The sequence below is a fragment of the Rhinatrema bivittatum genome, chromosome 1, assembly GCF_901001135.1.
Source record: "Rhinatrema bivittatum chromosome 1, aRhiBiv1.1, whole genome shotgun sequence".
NCBI lineage: Eukaryota > Metazoa > Chordata > Amphibia > Gymnophiona > Rhinatrematidae > Rhinatrema > Rhinatrema bivittatum.
Window position 1 is genome coordinate 346,186,750 of NC_042615.1, and position 14,743 is coordinate 346,201,492.

General features: G+C 40.6%; 1 protein-coding gene across 1 annotated transcript in view; it reads left to right on the plus strand.

The window, feature by feature from the left end:
• WDFY3 (WD repeat and FYVE domain containing 3) overlaps positions 1-14,743 on the plus strand; it is a 616,621-nt gene that overhangs the window by 247,015 nt on the left and 354,863 nt on the right. The window contains 2 exon segments of the mRNA XM_029599364.1: positions 8,335-8,436; positions 13,594-13,787. Coding sequence (XP_029455224.1) covers positions 8,335-8,436; positions 13,594-13,787 — 296 coding nt within the window.

Genomic DNA, 14,743 nt, shown 5'->3' on the forward strand with positions numbered 1-14,743 from the left:
GGAATAAAGGGAGAGATTCGAGGATGGGGGTGATAGAAAGAAAATTGGATAAGGAAGAGGAAGACTGTAGGAAAAGGAAGCGAGGATTGAGTATTGGTTGAACATGGAGGGAGAAAGGATCTGTAATGGGAGAGAGAGAGAAAAAGGACATGGCAGAAATCTGGAGGAACAACACAAAGATCTTTAAAAGTATCTGAATTATTTTGATACGGACATGCTTATAACTGAAGGCATCCAAAATTGTACCAAAGAAACAAAAAGAAGAGGAAATTCTTACAACGTTTTAGCAATTACATTCACTCAGCCATCATAGATCTAAACATACTACAGCATGTATGTTAAAGGAACTGCAACCCTTTACTTAAATAAGCACATGTAAATAAATGGCGCTGAAGAGTCACATGGTAACCAATCACAAGGTATATTCCCTGTCAATCAATGTTTGGCCAGGCAAAGAAAGAAAAGGGGACATGCCACGTGATAATGATGTCTGTGTACAGCACAAAATAATTAAATAAAGGAGACCATTCGATTTTTTTGATTTAGATCAGAGGGATGAACTTAAAAATCCACTGCTCTTCATGTTGGAGAAGGAAGCGAGCAAAATCCCTTCCGTGTGAAGGTGCAAGACATTGGTCATTCATTAAAACATGGCAGTCAGAAACATCATGTTTTGACAGAGTCCACTGCTATTCTAATGGGGCTTTTTTGTTTGATTTTGGTGAATACAGGATCAATGCTCTCAAAAGTCTGAGTTTTCAACATTTGAATGGTCTTTTCCCCCCATAGAGAAGTGGATATATACAAAAGATAACATAGATGACCACTTTCGAAGAGCAATCAGTAGAGAAACACAGAAAAACTTTTCATTGAGTTGAAAGATTGTAAGAATTCAGGATAGGTCACAAGCCTTTCAATGACCACAAGGGGAATGTCCAGAAAATGAACACAGGCTCGAGATAGGAGATCTGTTAATAGTGGAAACCAAAAGATCCCATAATTTACAGCCCTGCTAAAAAGCAAAATGAAATGCACCTGAAAAATAAAATGTGGGCATAGACATGGCCAATACCGTCTTAAGTATAGTGCACACATTTTATGTATCACTTTATGCGATATGAGAATTAATTTATCATAAGATGAATGACCTTCATATAGCACAGGACTAACACATGCTGATTGTGTTTTGAAGTCCTCTCGTGTGCTTGAATTATAATCATTGGTCATGTAATATGAATTATATTGCCTTGTGATCAGGTATGTATTTTTTAAAGCATATTTTCTTTTGCAATTTAAAACTCAAAAAAAATGCTGCTAACTTCAGATCTTATGTAAAAAACACATCACTTATCTGAATGTTTATGCTTGTGCAAGTGCCTCCTGGAGAACATAAGAACATAAGAAATTGTCATGCTGGGTCAGACCAAGGGTCCAACAAGCCCAGCATCCTGTTTCCAACAGAGGCCAAACCAGGCCACAAGAACCTGGCAATTACCCAAACACTAAGAAGATCTCATGCTACTGATGCAATTAATAGCAATGGCTATTCCCTAAGTAAACTTGATTAATAGCCGTTAATGGACTTCTCCTCCATTCTCCTCCAAGAACTTATCCAAACCTTTTTTGAACCCAGCTACACTAACTGCACTAACCACATCCTCTGGCAACAAATTCCAGAGCTTTATTGTGCGTTGAGTGAAAAATAATTTTCTCTGATTAGTCTTAAATGTGCTGCTTGCTAACTTCATGGAATGCCCCCTAGTCCTTCTATTATTCAAAAGTGTAAATAACCGATACACATCTACTCATTCAAGACCTCTCATGATCTTAAAGACCTCTATCATATCCCGTCTCAGCTGTCTCTTCTCAAAGCTGAACAGCCCTAACCTCTTCAGCCTTTCCTCATAGGGGAGCTGTTCCATCCCCTTTATTATTTTGGTTTCCCTTCTCTGTACCTTCTCCATCGCAACTATATCTTTTTTGAGATGCGGCGACCAGAATTGTACACAGTATTCAAGGTGCGGTCTCATCATGGAGCGATATAGAAGCATTATGACATTTTCCGTTTTATTAACTATTCCCTTCTTAATAATTTCTAACATTCTGTTTGCTTTTTTTGACTGCTGCAGAACACTGAGCCGATGATTTAAAAGTATTATCCACTATGATGCCTAGATCTTTTTCCTGGGTGGTAGCTCCTAATATGGAACCTAACATTGTGTAACTATAGCATGGGTTATTTTTCCCTCTAAATGTATCGGCAATCAAGGCTATTTCCTTTCATCCCAACACTACAGTGTTTCAAAATGGATCTTCCTTCCTCAGGGGTCTTCCTTTGCAAAAATCTCGGGTTCTAAAAAACACAGCACAACAGTTTTAAAACAGCATACCTTATAGCTGTAATAAAGCCCCATAATATCGCTTATACAGCACAACTGCATTGATATTAAGAACATCACATAAAATATGTTTATAATAATCAGGAGACTTACTGATATCAAAAGCTTTATATAATTAAGTTGCCACTGCTGTCATCCACTTTTGCGGTCTGTCAAGTAGTTTCAAAGTGGAATTGGTGGCCATTTTGAAGTGAAAAAGCACGCAAATGGCTATCTGTCAATATGCACACCTATTCTAAAATATGAGAAAGGTATCATGAATGTTAACAGGATGCTGGTCAGGAGAACTGGAAGATTGGAATAAAAGTCCTGATTAACATATAACGGCTTGTTTGAAAACCACTTTGATGATATTATAGGTGACTAGGGATAACCCCGTGCAAAACAATTACAAAATATATGATGAGCTTCATTTAAAAATTTACAGTGCGATAACCATAATCTCTATAGTCTAAAAAAACTGATTGACTGGGATGATGTCATGTAAAGACAGTGGTTGACAGCTCACATATAAAAAATGTGTTTTTATCTGTAGGTTTGCAATAAATAGAAGTACAAAAATGATCATTAGTTAACGAGATAGACCCATCAAAAAGATTTGAGAGTGATGGATTCAATATGAAATAATATTAGAAGGACTAGGGGGGCATTCCATGAAGATAGCAAGTAGCACATTTAAGACTAATCGGAGAAAATTCTTTTTTACTCAACGCGCAATAAAGCTCTGGAATTTGTTGCCAGAGGATGTGGTTAGTGCAATTAGTGTAGCTGGGTTCAAAAAAGGTTTGGATAAGTTCTTGTAGGAGAAGTCCATTAATGGCTATTAATCAATTTTACTTAGGGAAAATTGCATCAGTAGCATGGGATCTTCTTAGTGTTTGGGTAATTGCCAGGTTCTTGTGGCCTGGTTTTGGCCTCTGTTGGAAACAGGATGCTGGGCTTGATGGACCCTTGGTCTGACCCAGCATGGCAATTTCTTATGTTCTTATGAAAAACATAGGTTAGGATCACAGGAGTTAAGCCAGTCTAAAAATACAAAAAAACTGTACATTAGTACCCAACCAAAAAAGGAAAACATTGTCAATATAATGTAGTCATGTAAGAATAAGTGTCCAAAAACTGTAAGATTATAAATACCGAAATTCAAAAGAATTGTTTTGTGATTGACCATTGTCTTTTGCCTTCATGTGGAGGGGATTTTGTTTGCTTCCCCCTCCAATGTGAACAGTGGTGGATTTTTAAATTGCAACCCTTACATTCCTTAGAACATAAGAACATAAGAAATTGCCATGCTGGGTCAGACCAAGGGTCCATCAAGCCCAGCATCCTGTTTCCAACAGAAGCCAAACCAGGCCACAAGAACCTGGCAATTACCCAAAAACTAAGAAGATCCCATGCTACTGATGCAACTAATAGCAGTGGCTATTCCCTAAGTCAACTTGATTAATAGCAGTTAATGGACTTCTCCTTCAAGAACTTATCCAAACCTTTTTTGAACCCAGCTACACTAACTGCACTAACCACATCCTCTGGCAACAAATTCCAGAGCTTTATTGTGCGTTGAGTGAAAAAGAATTTTCTCTGATTAGTCTTAAATGTGCTACTTGCTAACTTCATGGAATGCCTCCAAGTCCTTCTATTATTTGAAAGTGCAAATAACCGAGTCACATCTACTCGTTCAAGACCTCTCATGGTCTTAAAGATCATGAGAGGTCTGTCATATCCCCCCTCAGCCGTCTCTTCTCCAAGCTGAACAGCCCTAACCTCTTCAGCCTTTCCTCATAGGGGAGCTGTTCCATCCCCTTTATCATTTTGGTTGCCTTTCTCTGTACCTTCTCCATCACAACTATATCTTTTTTGAGATGCGGTGACCAGAATTGTACACAGTATTCAAGGTGCGGTCTCATCATGGAGCGATATAGAAGCATTATGACATTTTCCGTTTTATTAACTATTCCCTTCTTAATAATTTCTAACATTCTGTTTGCTTTTTTTGACTGCTGCAGAACACTGAGCCGATGATTTAAAAGTATTATCCACTATGATGCCTAGATCTTTTTCCTGGGTGGTAGCTCCTAATATGGAACCTAACATTGTGTAACTATAGCATGGGTTATTTTTCCCTCTAAATGTATCGGCAATCAAGGCTATTTCCTTTCATCCCAACACTACAGTGTTTCAAAATGGATCTTCCTTCCTCAGGGGTCACCCAGAGTATTAAGTTCTTCCTTTGCAAAAATCTCGGGTTCTAAAAAACACAGCACAACAGTTTTAAAACAGCATACCTTATAGCTGTAATAAAGCCCCATAATATCGCTTATACAGCACAACTGCATTGATATTAAGAACATCACATAAAATATGTTTATAATAATCAGGAGACTTACTGATGTCAAAAGCTTTATATAATTAAGTTGCCACTGCTGTCATCCACTTTTGCGGTCTGTCAAGTAGTTTCAAAGTGGAATTGGTGGCCATTTTGAAGTGAAAAAACACGCAAATGGCTATCTGTCAATATGCACACCCATTCTAAAATATGAGAAAGGTATCATGAATGTTAACAGGATGCTGGTCAGGAGAACTGGAGGACTGGAATAAAAGTCCTGATTAACATATACGGCTTGTTTGAAAACCACTTTGATGATATTATAGGTGACTAGGGATAACCCCGTGCAAAACAATTACAAAATATATGATGAGCTTCATTTAAAAATTTACAGTGCGATAACCATAATCTCTATAGTCTAAAAAAACTGATTGACTGGGATGATGTCATGTAAAGACAGTGGTTGACAGCTCACATATAAAAAATGTGTTTTTATCTGTAGGTTTGCAATAAATAGAAGTACAAAAATGATCATTAGTTAACGAGATAGACCCATCAAAAAGATTTGAGAGTGATGGATTCAATATGAAATAATATTAGAAGGACTGGGGGGCATTCCATGAAGATAGCAAGTAGCACATTTAAGACTAATCGGAGAAAATTCTTTTTTACTCAACGCACAATAAAGCTCTGGAATTTGTTGCCAGAGGATGTGGTTAGTGCAATTAGTGTAGCTGGGTTCAAAAAAGGTTTGGATAAGTTCTTGTACGAGAAGTCCATTAAAGGCTATTAATCAATTTTACTTAGGGAAAATTGCATCAGTAGCATGGGATCTTCTTAGTGTTTGAGTAATTGCCAGGTTCTTGTGGCCTGGTTTTTGCCTCTGTTGGAAACAGGATGCTGGGCTTGATGGACCCTTGGTCTGACACAGCATGGCAATTTCTTATGTTCTTATGAAAAACATAGGTTAGGATCACAGGAGTTAAGCCAGTCTAAAAATACAAAAAAACTGTACATTAGTACCCAACCAAAAAAGGAAAACATTGTCAATATAATGTAGTCATGTAAGAATAAGTGTCCAAAAACTGTAAGATTATACATACCGAAATTCAAAAGAATTGTTTTGTGATTGACCATTGTCTTTTGCCTTCATGTGGAGGGGATTTTGTTTGCTTCCCCCTCCAATGTGAACAGTCGTGGATTTTTAAATTGCAACCCTTACATTCCTTAGAACATAAGAACATAAGAAATTGCCATGCTGGGTCAGACCAAGGGTCCATCAAGCCCAGCATCCTGTTTCCAACAGAGGCCAAACCAGGCCACAAGAACCTGGCAATTACCCAAAAACTAAGAAGATCCCATGCTACTGATGCAACTAATAGCAGTGGCTATTCCCTAAGTCAACTTGATTAATAGCAGTTAATGGACTTCTCCTTCAAGAACTTATCCAAACCTTTTTTGAACCCAGCTACACTAACTGCACTAACCACATCCTCTGGCAACAAATTCCAGAGCTTTATTGTGCGTTGAGTGAAAAAGAATTTTCTCTGATTAGTCTTAAATGTGCTGCTTGCTAACTTCATGGAATGCCTCCAAGTCCTTCTATTATTTGAAAGTGCAAATAACCGAGTCACATCTACTCGTTCAAGACCTCTCATGGTCTTAAAGATCATGAGAGGTCTGTCATATCCCCCCTCAGCCGTCTCTTCTCCAAGCTGAACAGCCCTAACCTCTTCAGCCTTTCCTCATAGGGGAGCTGTTCCATCCCCTTTATCATTTTGGTTGCCTTTCTCTGTACCTTCTCCATCACAACTATATCTTTTTTGAGATGCGGTGACCAGAATTGTACACAGTATTCAAGGTGCAGTCTCACCATGGAGCGATATAGAGGCATTATGACAATTTCTGTTTTATTAACCATTCTCGTCTTAATAATTCCTAACATTCTGTTTGCTTTTTTGACTGCTGCAGCACACTGAGGCGACAATTTTAAAGTATTATCCACTATGATGCCTAGATCTCTTTCCTGGGTGGTAGCTCCTAATATGGAACCTAACATCGTGTAACTACAGCAAGGGTTATTTTTCCCTATATGCAACACCTTGCACTTGTCCACATTAAATTTCATCTGCCATTTGGATGCCCAATCTTCTAGTCTTGCAAGGTCCTCCTGTAATGTATCACAGTCCGCTTGGTCTAAATCATGAGATCGAATGGTCTGCTTTTATTTAATTAGATTGTACTGTTCATTGACATGAGTATCATGTGGTATGTCCTCCTTTCTTTGTTTGATTGACTGAACATTGATTGACAGGAGGTGTACCACATGATTGGATAGTGTGTGACCCTTTAGTGCCGTTTATTTAAATGTGCTTATTTAAGTAAAGGGTTTTGATTCCTTTAACATACATGCTGTTAGTATGCTCAGACCTATGTTGGCTGAGTGAATGCAATCTTCTAAAAAAAAGAATTGGTGAGGCTTTCCTCCTCTTTTTATTTATTCGGTACAATTTTGGAATTCTTCGGTGATAAGTGCGAGTCGGCATCAGAATAACTCAGATTCTTTTAATGATCTTTGTGTTGTTCATCCAGATTTCTTCCATATTCGATCCCTCCTTTTGATATTCCTTTATGTTTCGGATTCGTGTCCCTCCCAACGCAGCATAATACGAAACACAGTCATGTTGGGAGGACCTAGCAATTGTGTCATAAATTTGGAATAGAGTTGTTTGTGACTCTTATATTTTGAAAGAATAGCTGTTGTTGGTTTTTTTTTTATTTCAACCCCTTCCCCCTGCTTTTTGTAATAGCTTATCCTTTCATGTAATCCTTCCTGAGATACTTTTCTCACATGAAGGTGAATTTTAAAAGCCTGACAAGGGCATCAATCAGGGGATGCGCAAATATATTGGGCTGGTGCGTATCGAGCGGATTTTAAAAGCTGCCTGGATACGCGCATATCTCCCGCCGTGCGCACCAATGAAAAACTTTCATAAAGCGGTGGGGCCATGGGTGTTCTGGGATTTTAACCTGAAATTTGCTGTGTAACTTTACTTCTGCAATAGATGACATGTGTGGATGAAGTGCTTGGAAGCAGGGGAAAGTGTGGGGGAGGGAGAGTGTGCTTGGAACGTGGTGGGGGACAGAAAAGGGGGAAAAAAAAAAAAGGAAAAACCAAAAATAGGCAAAAAATTAAAGAGCAACGTAGCAAAGAACAAAAGTGAAATTTTGCTTTCCCTAGCTCCTAAAAACCTTTGATTTGCACCTGATTTTTCTGAATATTTTTCCACCCCCTGGGTTTGATTATGTTTTGAGCAATTTGCATTTTTGTTGCTGGCCAAGGCGCTCTGTAGTGTACTTCTAGGTTGCAGCCATGAGTCAGAGGAGAGATTGGGCCTTGAACAGAGTCTGAGAAGTCTTCAAGGGGATGACATTCACACTGAAACATAAATTCATTTTCTGCCTTCAATTACAGTTGATATTTTCTGTCCTCTGACTCAGAGTACAAGAGGGGAGAGATGGTCCACGGATGGCAGGAGAGCTGAAAATAAATAGTGCTGGGGAAAGACTTTTAGCTGTAACTTGTATTTCTTCATGTTTGTGTTATAGGGGATGCCAGAAACAACAGTTCAAGAGAGGACCAAAGACACCTGGCCTTACTAGTAATGGAGACCTTGACGGTGCTACTCCAGGCATCAAACACCAATGCAGGTAACTAGATGCAATCAGCAGAATGCTTAGAGAACTGTCTTTGTGAAAATCCCTGGTTGAAAATCCACTTCTTGTCCACATACCTGAGGCACCCCTGCAGTTACAAAAGCTGGTGCCACAAAGCAACAAAAGCCCCAAGAAATGGCATTCAACAGCACACACAGAGAGTAAGATTCTGGAGTAAAAAAAGGGAAGTTTATTGTAGAATCAGTATTAAAATGTCCTATTGACATTGGAGAACTAGGAAAAGGTTTGCAAATCAGTACCTCCAATGCACAGTTTGCTGTAGCTTCTTCCTGGGGTATGTGCAACTCCAGGTTTGCCGAATAATCTTTAAAGTCAACAGTCATCTTAATAGCTTCAAATATGAATCAGTTACTACTGGTATTGAAGAATGGGAGAACATGCTAATGAATTCTCATCCTATCCTACTAACAAAATAGAAAAAATTAGAAATACCAAAAAAAAGAGCCTTGGTTCTCAAAAAATTCATTAGAGAGACAAACACTTAGAAAACTTGAGCGCAAATGGTGGAAAAAAAATCTTCCTTAAATCTGGCTGAGTTCAGAAAACAGCTTAATTGGAGGAAGGTCTACAAACTTATGGGGATTCCAGAGTTGGAATGGTCCCTAGTGATGCCCCTGGCTAGAAATCCACTTTTATTGTATAGCACTTTTTTCCCATCTATCCCACTACATTGGCTCCCAATAAAATTCTGAATAGAGTATAAAATACTGACTCTAATACACAAAGGGCAAACTAACTGATTAAACACAAAGATAAGATGCCACGCACCACAACGAAACCTCCGCTCAACCAACAAAGGCCTCCTGAAAATTCCACCTGTACGACCTAAACAACTAACCTCAACCCACGATAGAGCCATAACTCTCAGAAGCCCCAAACTCTGGAACACACTCCCAACAGAATTAAGAACACAACCGAACTTAAAAACCTTCAAGAAAGAACTAAAAACCTGGTTATTCACCAAAGCCTACCAAAATAACAAATGAAATCCCCCCTCAACCTTATTATCCGGTAACCCAAACCTTGTTCGATAAAAACATTTGCAACCCCGTGAAAAGATATAACCAACATTATTTATGCACACCCAGAATATGTACTATAATGCCTTCACATGCGCACTAACTTATTATACTATCACACTTATGGACAATAATACCTACAGCACTGAGATGTACTTTTAATTTTTATATGTACTTATAATACCTATACTTGCTCAAAAATCTTGTATGTAATTTGTAACATCTATATGCACTAACTCTTAGATAGCAAACGGAATCTGTATTGCTCTACCAGTCGAATCATGTAAACCGTTGTGATGGCGAAACCGAACGACGGTATATAAAACTCGACAAATAAAATAAATAAAATAAAATGGCAAATTGGTAAAAATGTGATCTTCGTGCTCTTTGGCAATTGTGAAGGGGGGGGAAGATATGGTGTCTTTTACTGACTTAGGGCCTCATTTTCTAAAGTATCGCAGGCCTGCGATACTTTAGGGAATGAGGGGCGGGGGGCCGAAACGGGGGGCGGGCCTGCGCTAGCTGGCAGCAATCGCACCGTCGCGGTGCGATCGCTGCCGGTTTCGCACCCAATAGTGCCACCATAGGAGGTGTAGCTATTGGGAGCGAACTCGGACGCGAAAAGGGCCTTACCTTTTCGTCGTCCGCGGCGTCTTCACGGAGTTGGCCTCATTTTGGTATCGCACGCAAAAAGGGACATTTCGCATGCAAAACGTCCCTTACCGCGTGCGATACGTTTAGAAAATAAGGCCCCCTTAGTCACAATTCGGGATTATGGAGAGTACTCATCATCGTTATTTACAGATGGAGGGATGCCGTGGTAAGATGAGTGGGAGGGGGTGGAGCCCCTGGGTGCCACGTTTTTTGGAAAGATGTTTGAGCAATCATTCTATTGAGGAGAAGGCATTTTCTCGCATTTACACCTCTATAACTGTGACAGATGATATTTCGGCCAGAATTGCTTCTATGATAAAGCAATGGAATGATAATTTACAACTCGCATTAGATGATACCGACTGGGATGAGATATGGCGGGAAGCACACTCCATATCAATTTATGTGAAAAGAGTAGACAATGGTACTACATCGAGTATATAGATACCCTATATGTTCTTTCCTCTTTTCTCCAGCTCTGTCTTTCCATTGTGTTGGCACAGCTGTGGGATGAATGGCACATAATTGTATGTATGGTGATCGTGTCTGCAAGTGTTATCTTTCTGGAAGGATATTAATGTATAATATTTTTTTCTTTCTGACTCCTTATGTGGTAGTGTTGGGTTACTAGAAAGACACCATTGAAATAGTTCCGGCTATGGATAAAATTCTCATTAATCATTGTGTGCATGCGGCCAGATGTACAATCTCATTGATGTGGAGGGATGCTCCCGGTGTGTCTCAGTGGCATTCCGAAATGATTGAGATTGCGAGTATTGAAAAGATTATGTAGTCTCTTTGAGTCTAATTTATTTAAATGTGCGTTCTCCCTGTCATTTTATGCGGCCCGGCTAGTTAACGAGCTGACTACACATTCTGCGAATAGGTCTTCTTCCACATGTTTACAGAGGGAAGATATGGTGCTCGAGTATAGAAAACTTATCCTACACATCCGCAGGTCAAAGACCGACCAATTGGGCATCGGTTCCAATATCATCCTCCAAGAATGGTCTGGGGAGGCCACTTGCCTAGTGCGATGCACCAAGATATACTTAAATCAGTGCTCGCCTTGCGGCGGACAGTTGCTGGTACACACAGGAGGTAGCTCGCTGACCAGATACCAGTTTAGTTGGGTCCTCCACAAGGTGCACTACAATCAGTGGGAGCCAGAGTAGCAGGTTACTCGTCTACTCTTTCTGTATAGGAGCGGCAACCATGGCCGCAAGCTTAGGATTGCAGGACAAGGAAATAATGACAATAGACAGATGGCGATCAGGAAGGTTTAGCCGTTACGTGAGACCAATACAGTATTTTACCAATTATATATAGTATGACTCATTTTATCTGCCGACAGATCGGGGGCTGCGGATGTACTTCACATGGATTATAGGGCACTCTTATGTGCGTTGGGTACATAGGAGGGCCCTCGAACGGCCGGAGGGAGAACACCTGGGCATGGCGGCGCATTGAGTATCATTACTTTGGAAAGGGATCTTGGGGATGAGGTGGGACCAGTTGATGCCGACTGTCCTTGAACTAATAAAAGACAACACCCCCTCCCCCCCATTGGCTATAATCATACATCTGGGGGGTAATGACTTGCCTCTCACCAGGAGCATTGTACTCACAAAGAAAATACAAAGAGGTTTGGTTACACTGTATAATATGTTCACACAGTCGGTTATCATCTGGTCCTATATCACCCCCCCCCGTAGGATCTGGAGAGGTGAGCGATCACACCATGCTATAGAAAAAGTTAGAAAGAAAATTAATAGACGGATGGCAAAATTCATGCCCACAATTAATGGTTTATGTGTTAAGCACGATTTACTTGATGAAAGCCCAGGTTTGTTCAGGCCAGATGGTGCACATCTCTCCGATATAGGGTGGGATATTTTCAACACTGATCTCCAAGATGAAATCGAGGCTATCTTGCCGCTAATGGCTGCAGCCCATTGAGTGGGTGGGGGAATTTCCCAGTAACAGGGAACCGTGGCGTGGTGACCAGGAAAGCGACACCCCCACATATAGGTTACTTAGGCATGGCCCGGGGGCCAGTGGCCTCTGGAGCAAGCGGTTTTGACTGGGCCAGTGGCCCAACAGGTCCGACATTGACCCTTGATGCTTCGACAGCCAAGAGGGGTGAGGGAGAGGAGGAGGAGTACTGAGGCACTTAGACCAAACAATCTGACTTCTACGGTCGGGTCACCGGCAATGACGCTGTGGCTTCGACGGCCAGGTGTCAGGGGCAGCTGCCCGGCTTCTACTGCCAGGGGGTGTGCACGCGTCTCAGCGGAATTAGGAGCTTAGCACTTGGTAACGAGGGGGTGCTGGTCTCCAGGAGTTAACGTATTAGTTAGGTTAATAAAGTTTTACAATATTGTATTATTATGCTAATGTTGCTTGTTGCTGAATTTATTGCTTGTTACTGTATTTATATGGGCTGCGGCCATTAATTTATCCATCCAATAAAGCTGTCATCGAATGTTAAGCTGCGTGAGCCTTTGGAATAAATAAAGTTTCCGGCGGGGGGGACACACGAAAGAGGGAGTGAATAGACAAAGCCTTTTCCACTGCCCTCATTGTGGACAGTGAATTTGTTTAGGTCTTGTTTGTCTGTTTCACTGCAGTGGATGGTGCATGCGTGGCCTGCACATAACACGCAGTCTGTCAGTAGAGCAGAAAGCAGAACGGGGGACTTGAGCAGCGTGGCTGCTGAGTGTCCATGGTAGTCCAAGAGGGAGCCGCAGCAGCACAGTGTATTGGTGGGAAGCATCACTGGGGAAACTAATTTATTTATTTATTTATTTGTTTGTTTATTTGTTTAGTTTTATATACCGTCATTCGGTTCAGCCATCATAACGGTTTACAAAACTTTTGGAAGTGCAGACCAGATGTATTCCACGCATTATAAAATGTGGAAGGAAGGATAAATGACTATCAGCACAAGGGGAGATGGCAAGAGTCGGGGGCCCCCGTCTACGTGTCTGGAGGTCTTGTCAGTCTATCATCTATAACTTCAAGCTTTTGGAAAAGAATAACGGGAGAGGTGGCAGCAAAGGAGTGGAGCTGAAGTAGGGGTTTGAAAAGTTGCTCGGCATTAATTGGATTTGTTAATATTTGTTAACAAATGTTTTGGGATTACTAGAGGAAGGGACCTGTAGGGTGATCTAATGATTCTTTTAAAAGTTTGATAGCGAAGCAACATGCTTTTAACATTAAAAGGCATTTTGCACACAAATTAGAATAACCTTTGCACACGTTTTTTGTTTCTTTTCTTGTATACAGCAATTTCACAGTAATCATTTGTCTTGTCAAGCAGGGCCAAGCAAGAAAAGAAATTGGAGACACCGTTCTGAAGAAGAATAAAACACTTTTTTACTCTGGGCTAAATCTGCTAGAGGAGACTGAAATGGCCCAAGCGATTCATGCTTCCTTCTTTTTGATTTATCCACAGGGGTTTTCCGGGAGTTTGGAGGGGCCCGGTGTGTACATAATATAGTGAAGTACCCACAGTGTCGAGAGCATGCCCTGATGATTGTGCAGCAGTTGGTGGTGTCTTCTAGCGGGGATGACGACATGGGTACTTTGTTAGGACTAATGCACTCGGCTCCTTCCACGGAACTACAGCTCAAGACGGACATATTACGGGTAAGTGCAGTGACCAGTTACTTTCACTGTGTCTCTTCCATAGGAATCTAACAAATACGATGACAGATGAAGACTGTAAGGCCCATCTAAGCTGCCCAATTTATCTCTTGTTACAAAGCTGGGCCTTTCTACTGTGTGTTTCTCTTTCTTGAATAGGTTCTGAAATATTATTTCAGAATTAGAAATATGAATGATAGTCCCTTGACCTGCTACTGCTTATAACTTTTCATTATGGGGGTAATTTTCAAAGGAGTTACGTGCATAAATGTAACTACTATTGTAGCAATTTTCAAAAGCCATTTACTCACGTAAAGTGCACTTATGCGAATAAATCCTATGGACGATTCAATGGCATATATTGTAGCAATTTTCAAAAGCCCACTTACTCGAGTAAAGTGCATTTACACGTGTAAAACCCAGTTTTACGCATGTAAATGCTTTTTAAAATAAGACCCTATGTGTTGAAAGTTGATCTGATTTTTCTGCTTTTTTTAAATTTTTTTTGTTGGTGGACTGCATTGATTAACATGGAATTGTACAGAGCAGAGGATCTTGTTGGATACCATGCAGGGCTGTGATTTGTTTTGTGGCTCTGCTTGGCCTGGGGTCTGGAACCTGCCCTTCCTTTTTAAAGTTGTAACTTCCTCAACCCCACCACCCCCATGTGGGACTACTGTTCTGGAGCCTTCTCTTCTCCCATGCACGGTCTCCATCCCCCTTGCTTGGAGCGGGGGAGGCAAGGTACACTGTTCCCTGGCACCTACTATTTCCATTGAGCGAATAAGCTTAGCTCATGTTCTGCTGCTCCTGCCATGCTCAGAATGCATTACACCCTGCAAGTTTGTTAATAAAATAAAAAAAAAATATAGCCCAATATAGATTTACTCCTCACTGAGCCAAGGGTGTCTTAGCTCATTTTAATATTCAAGGTTTTTGTTTCATTTTAAATTATAGGG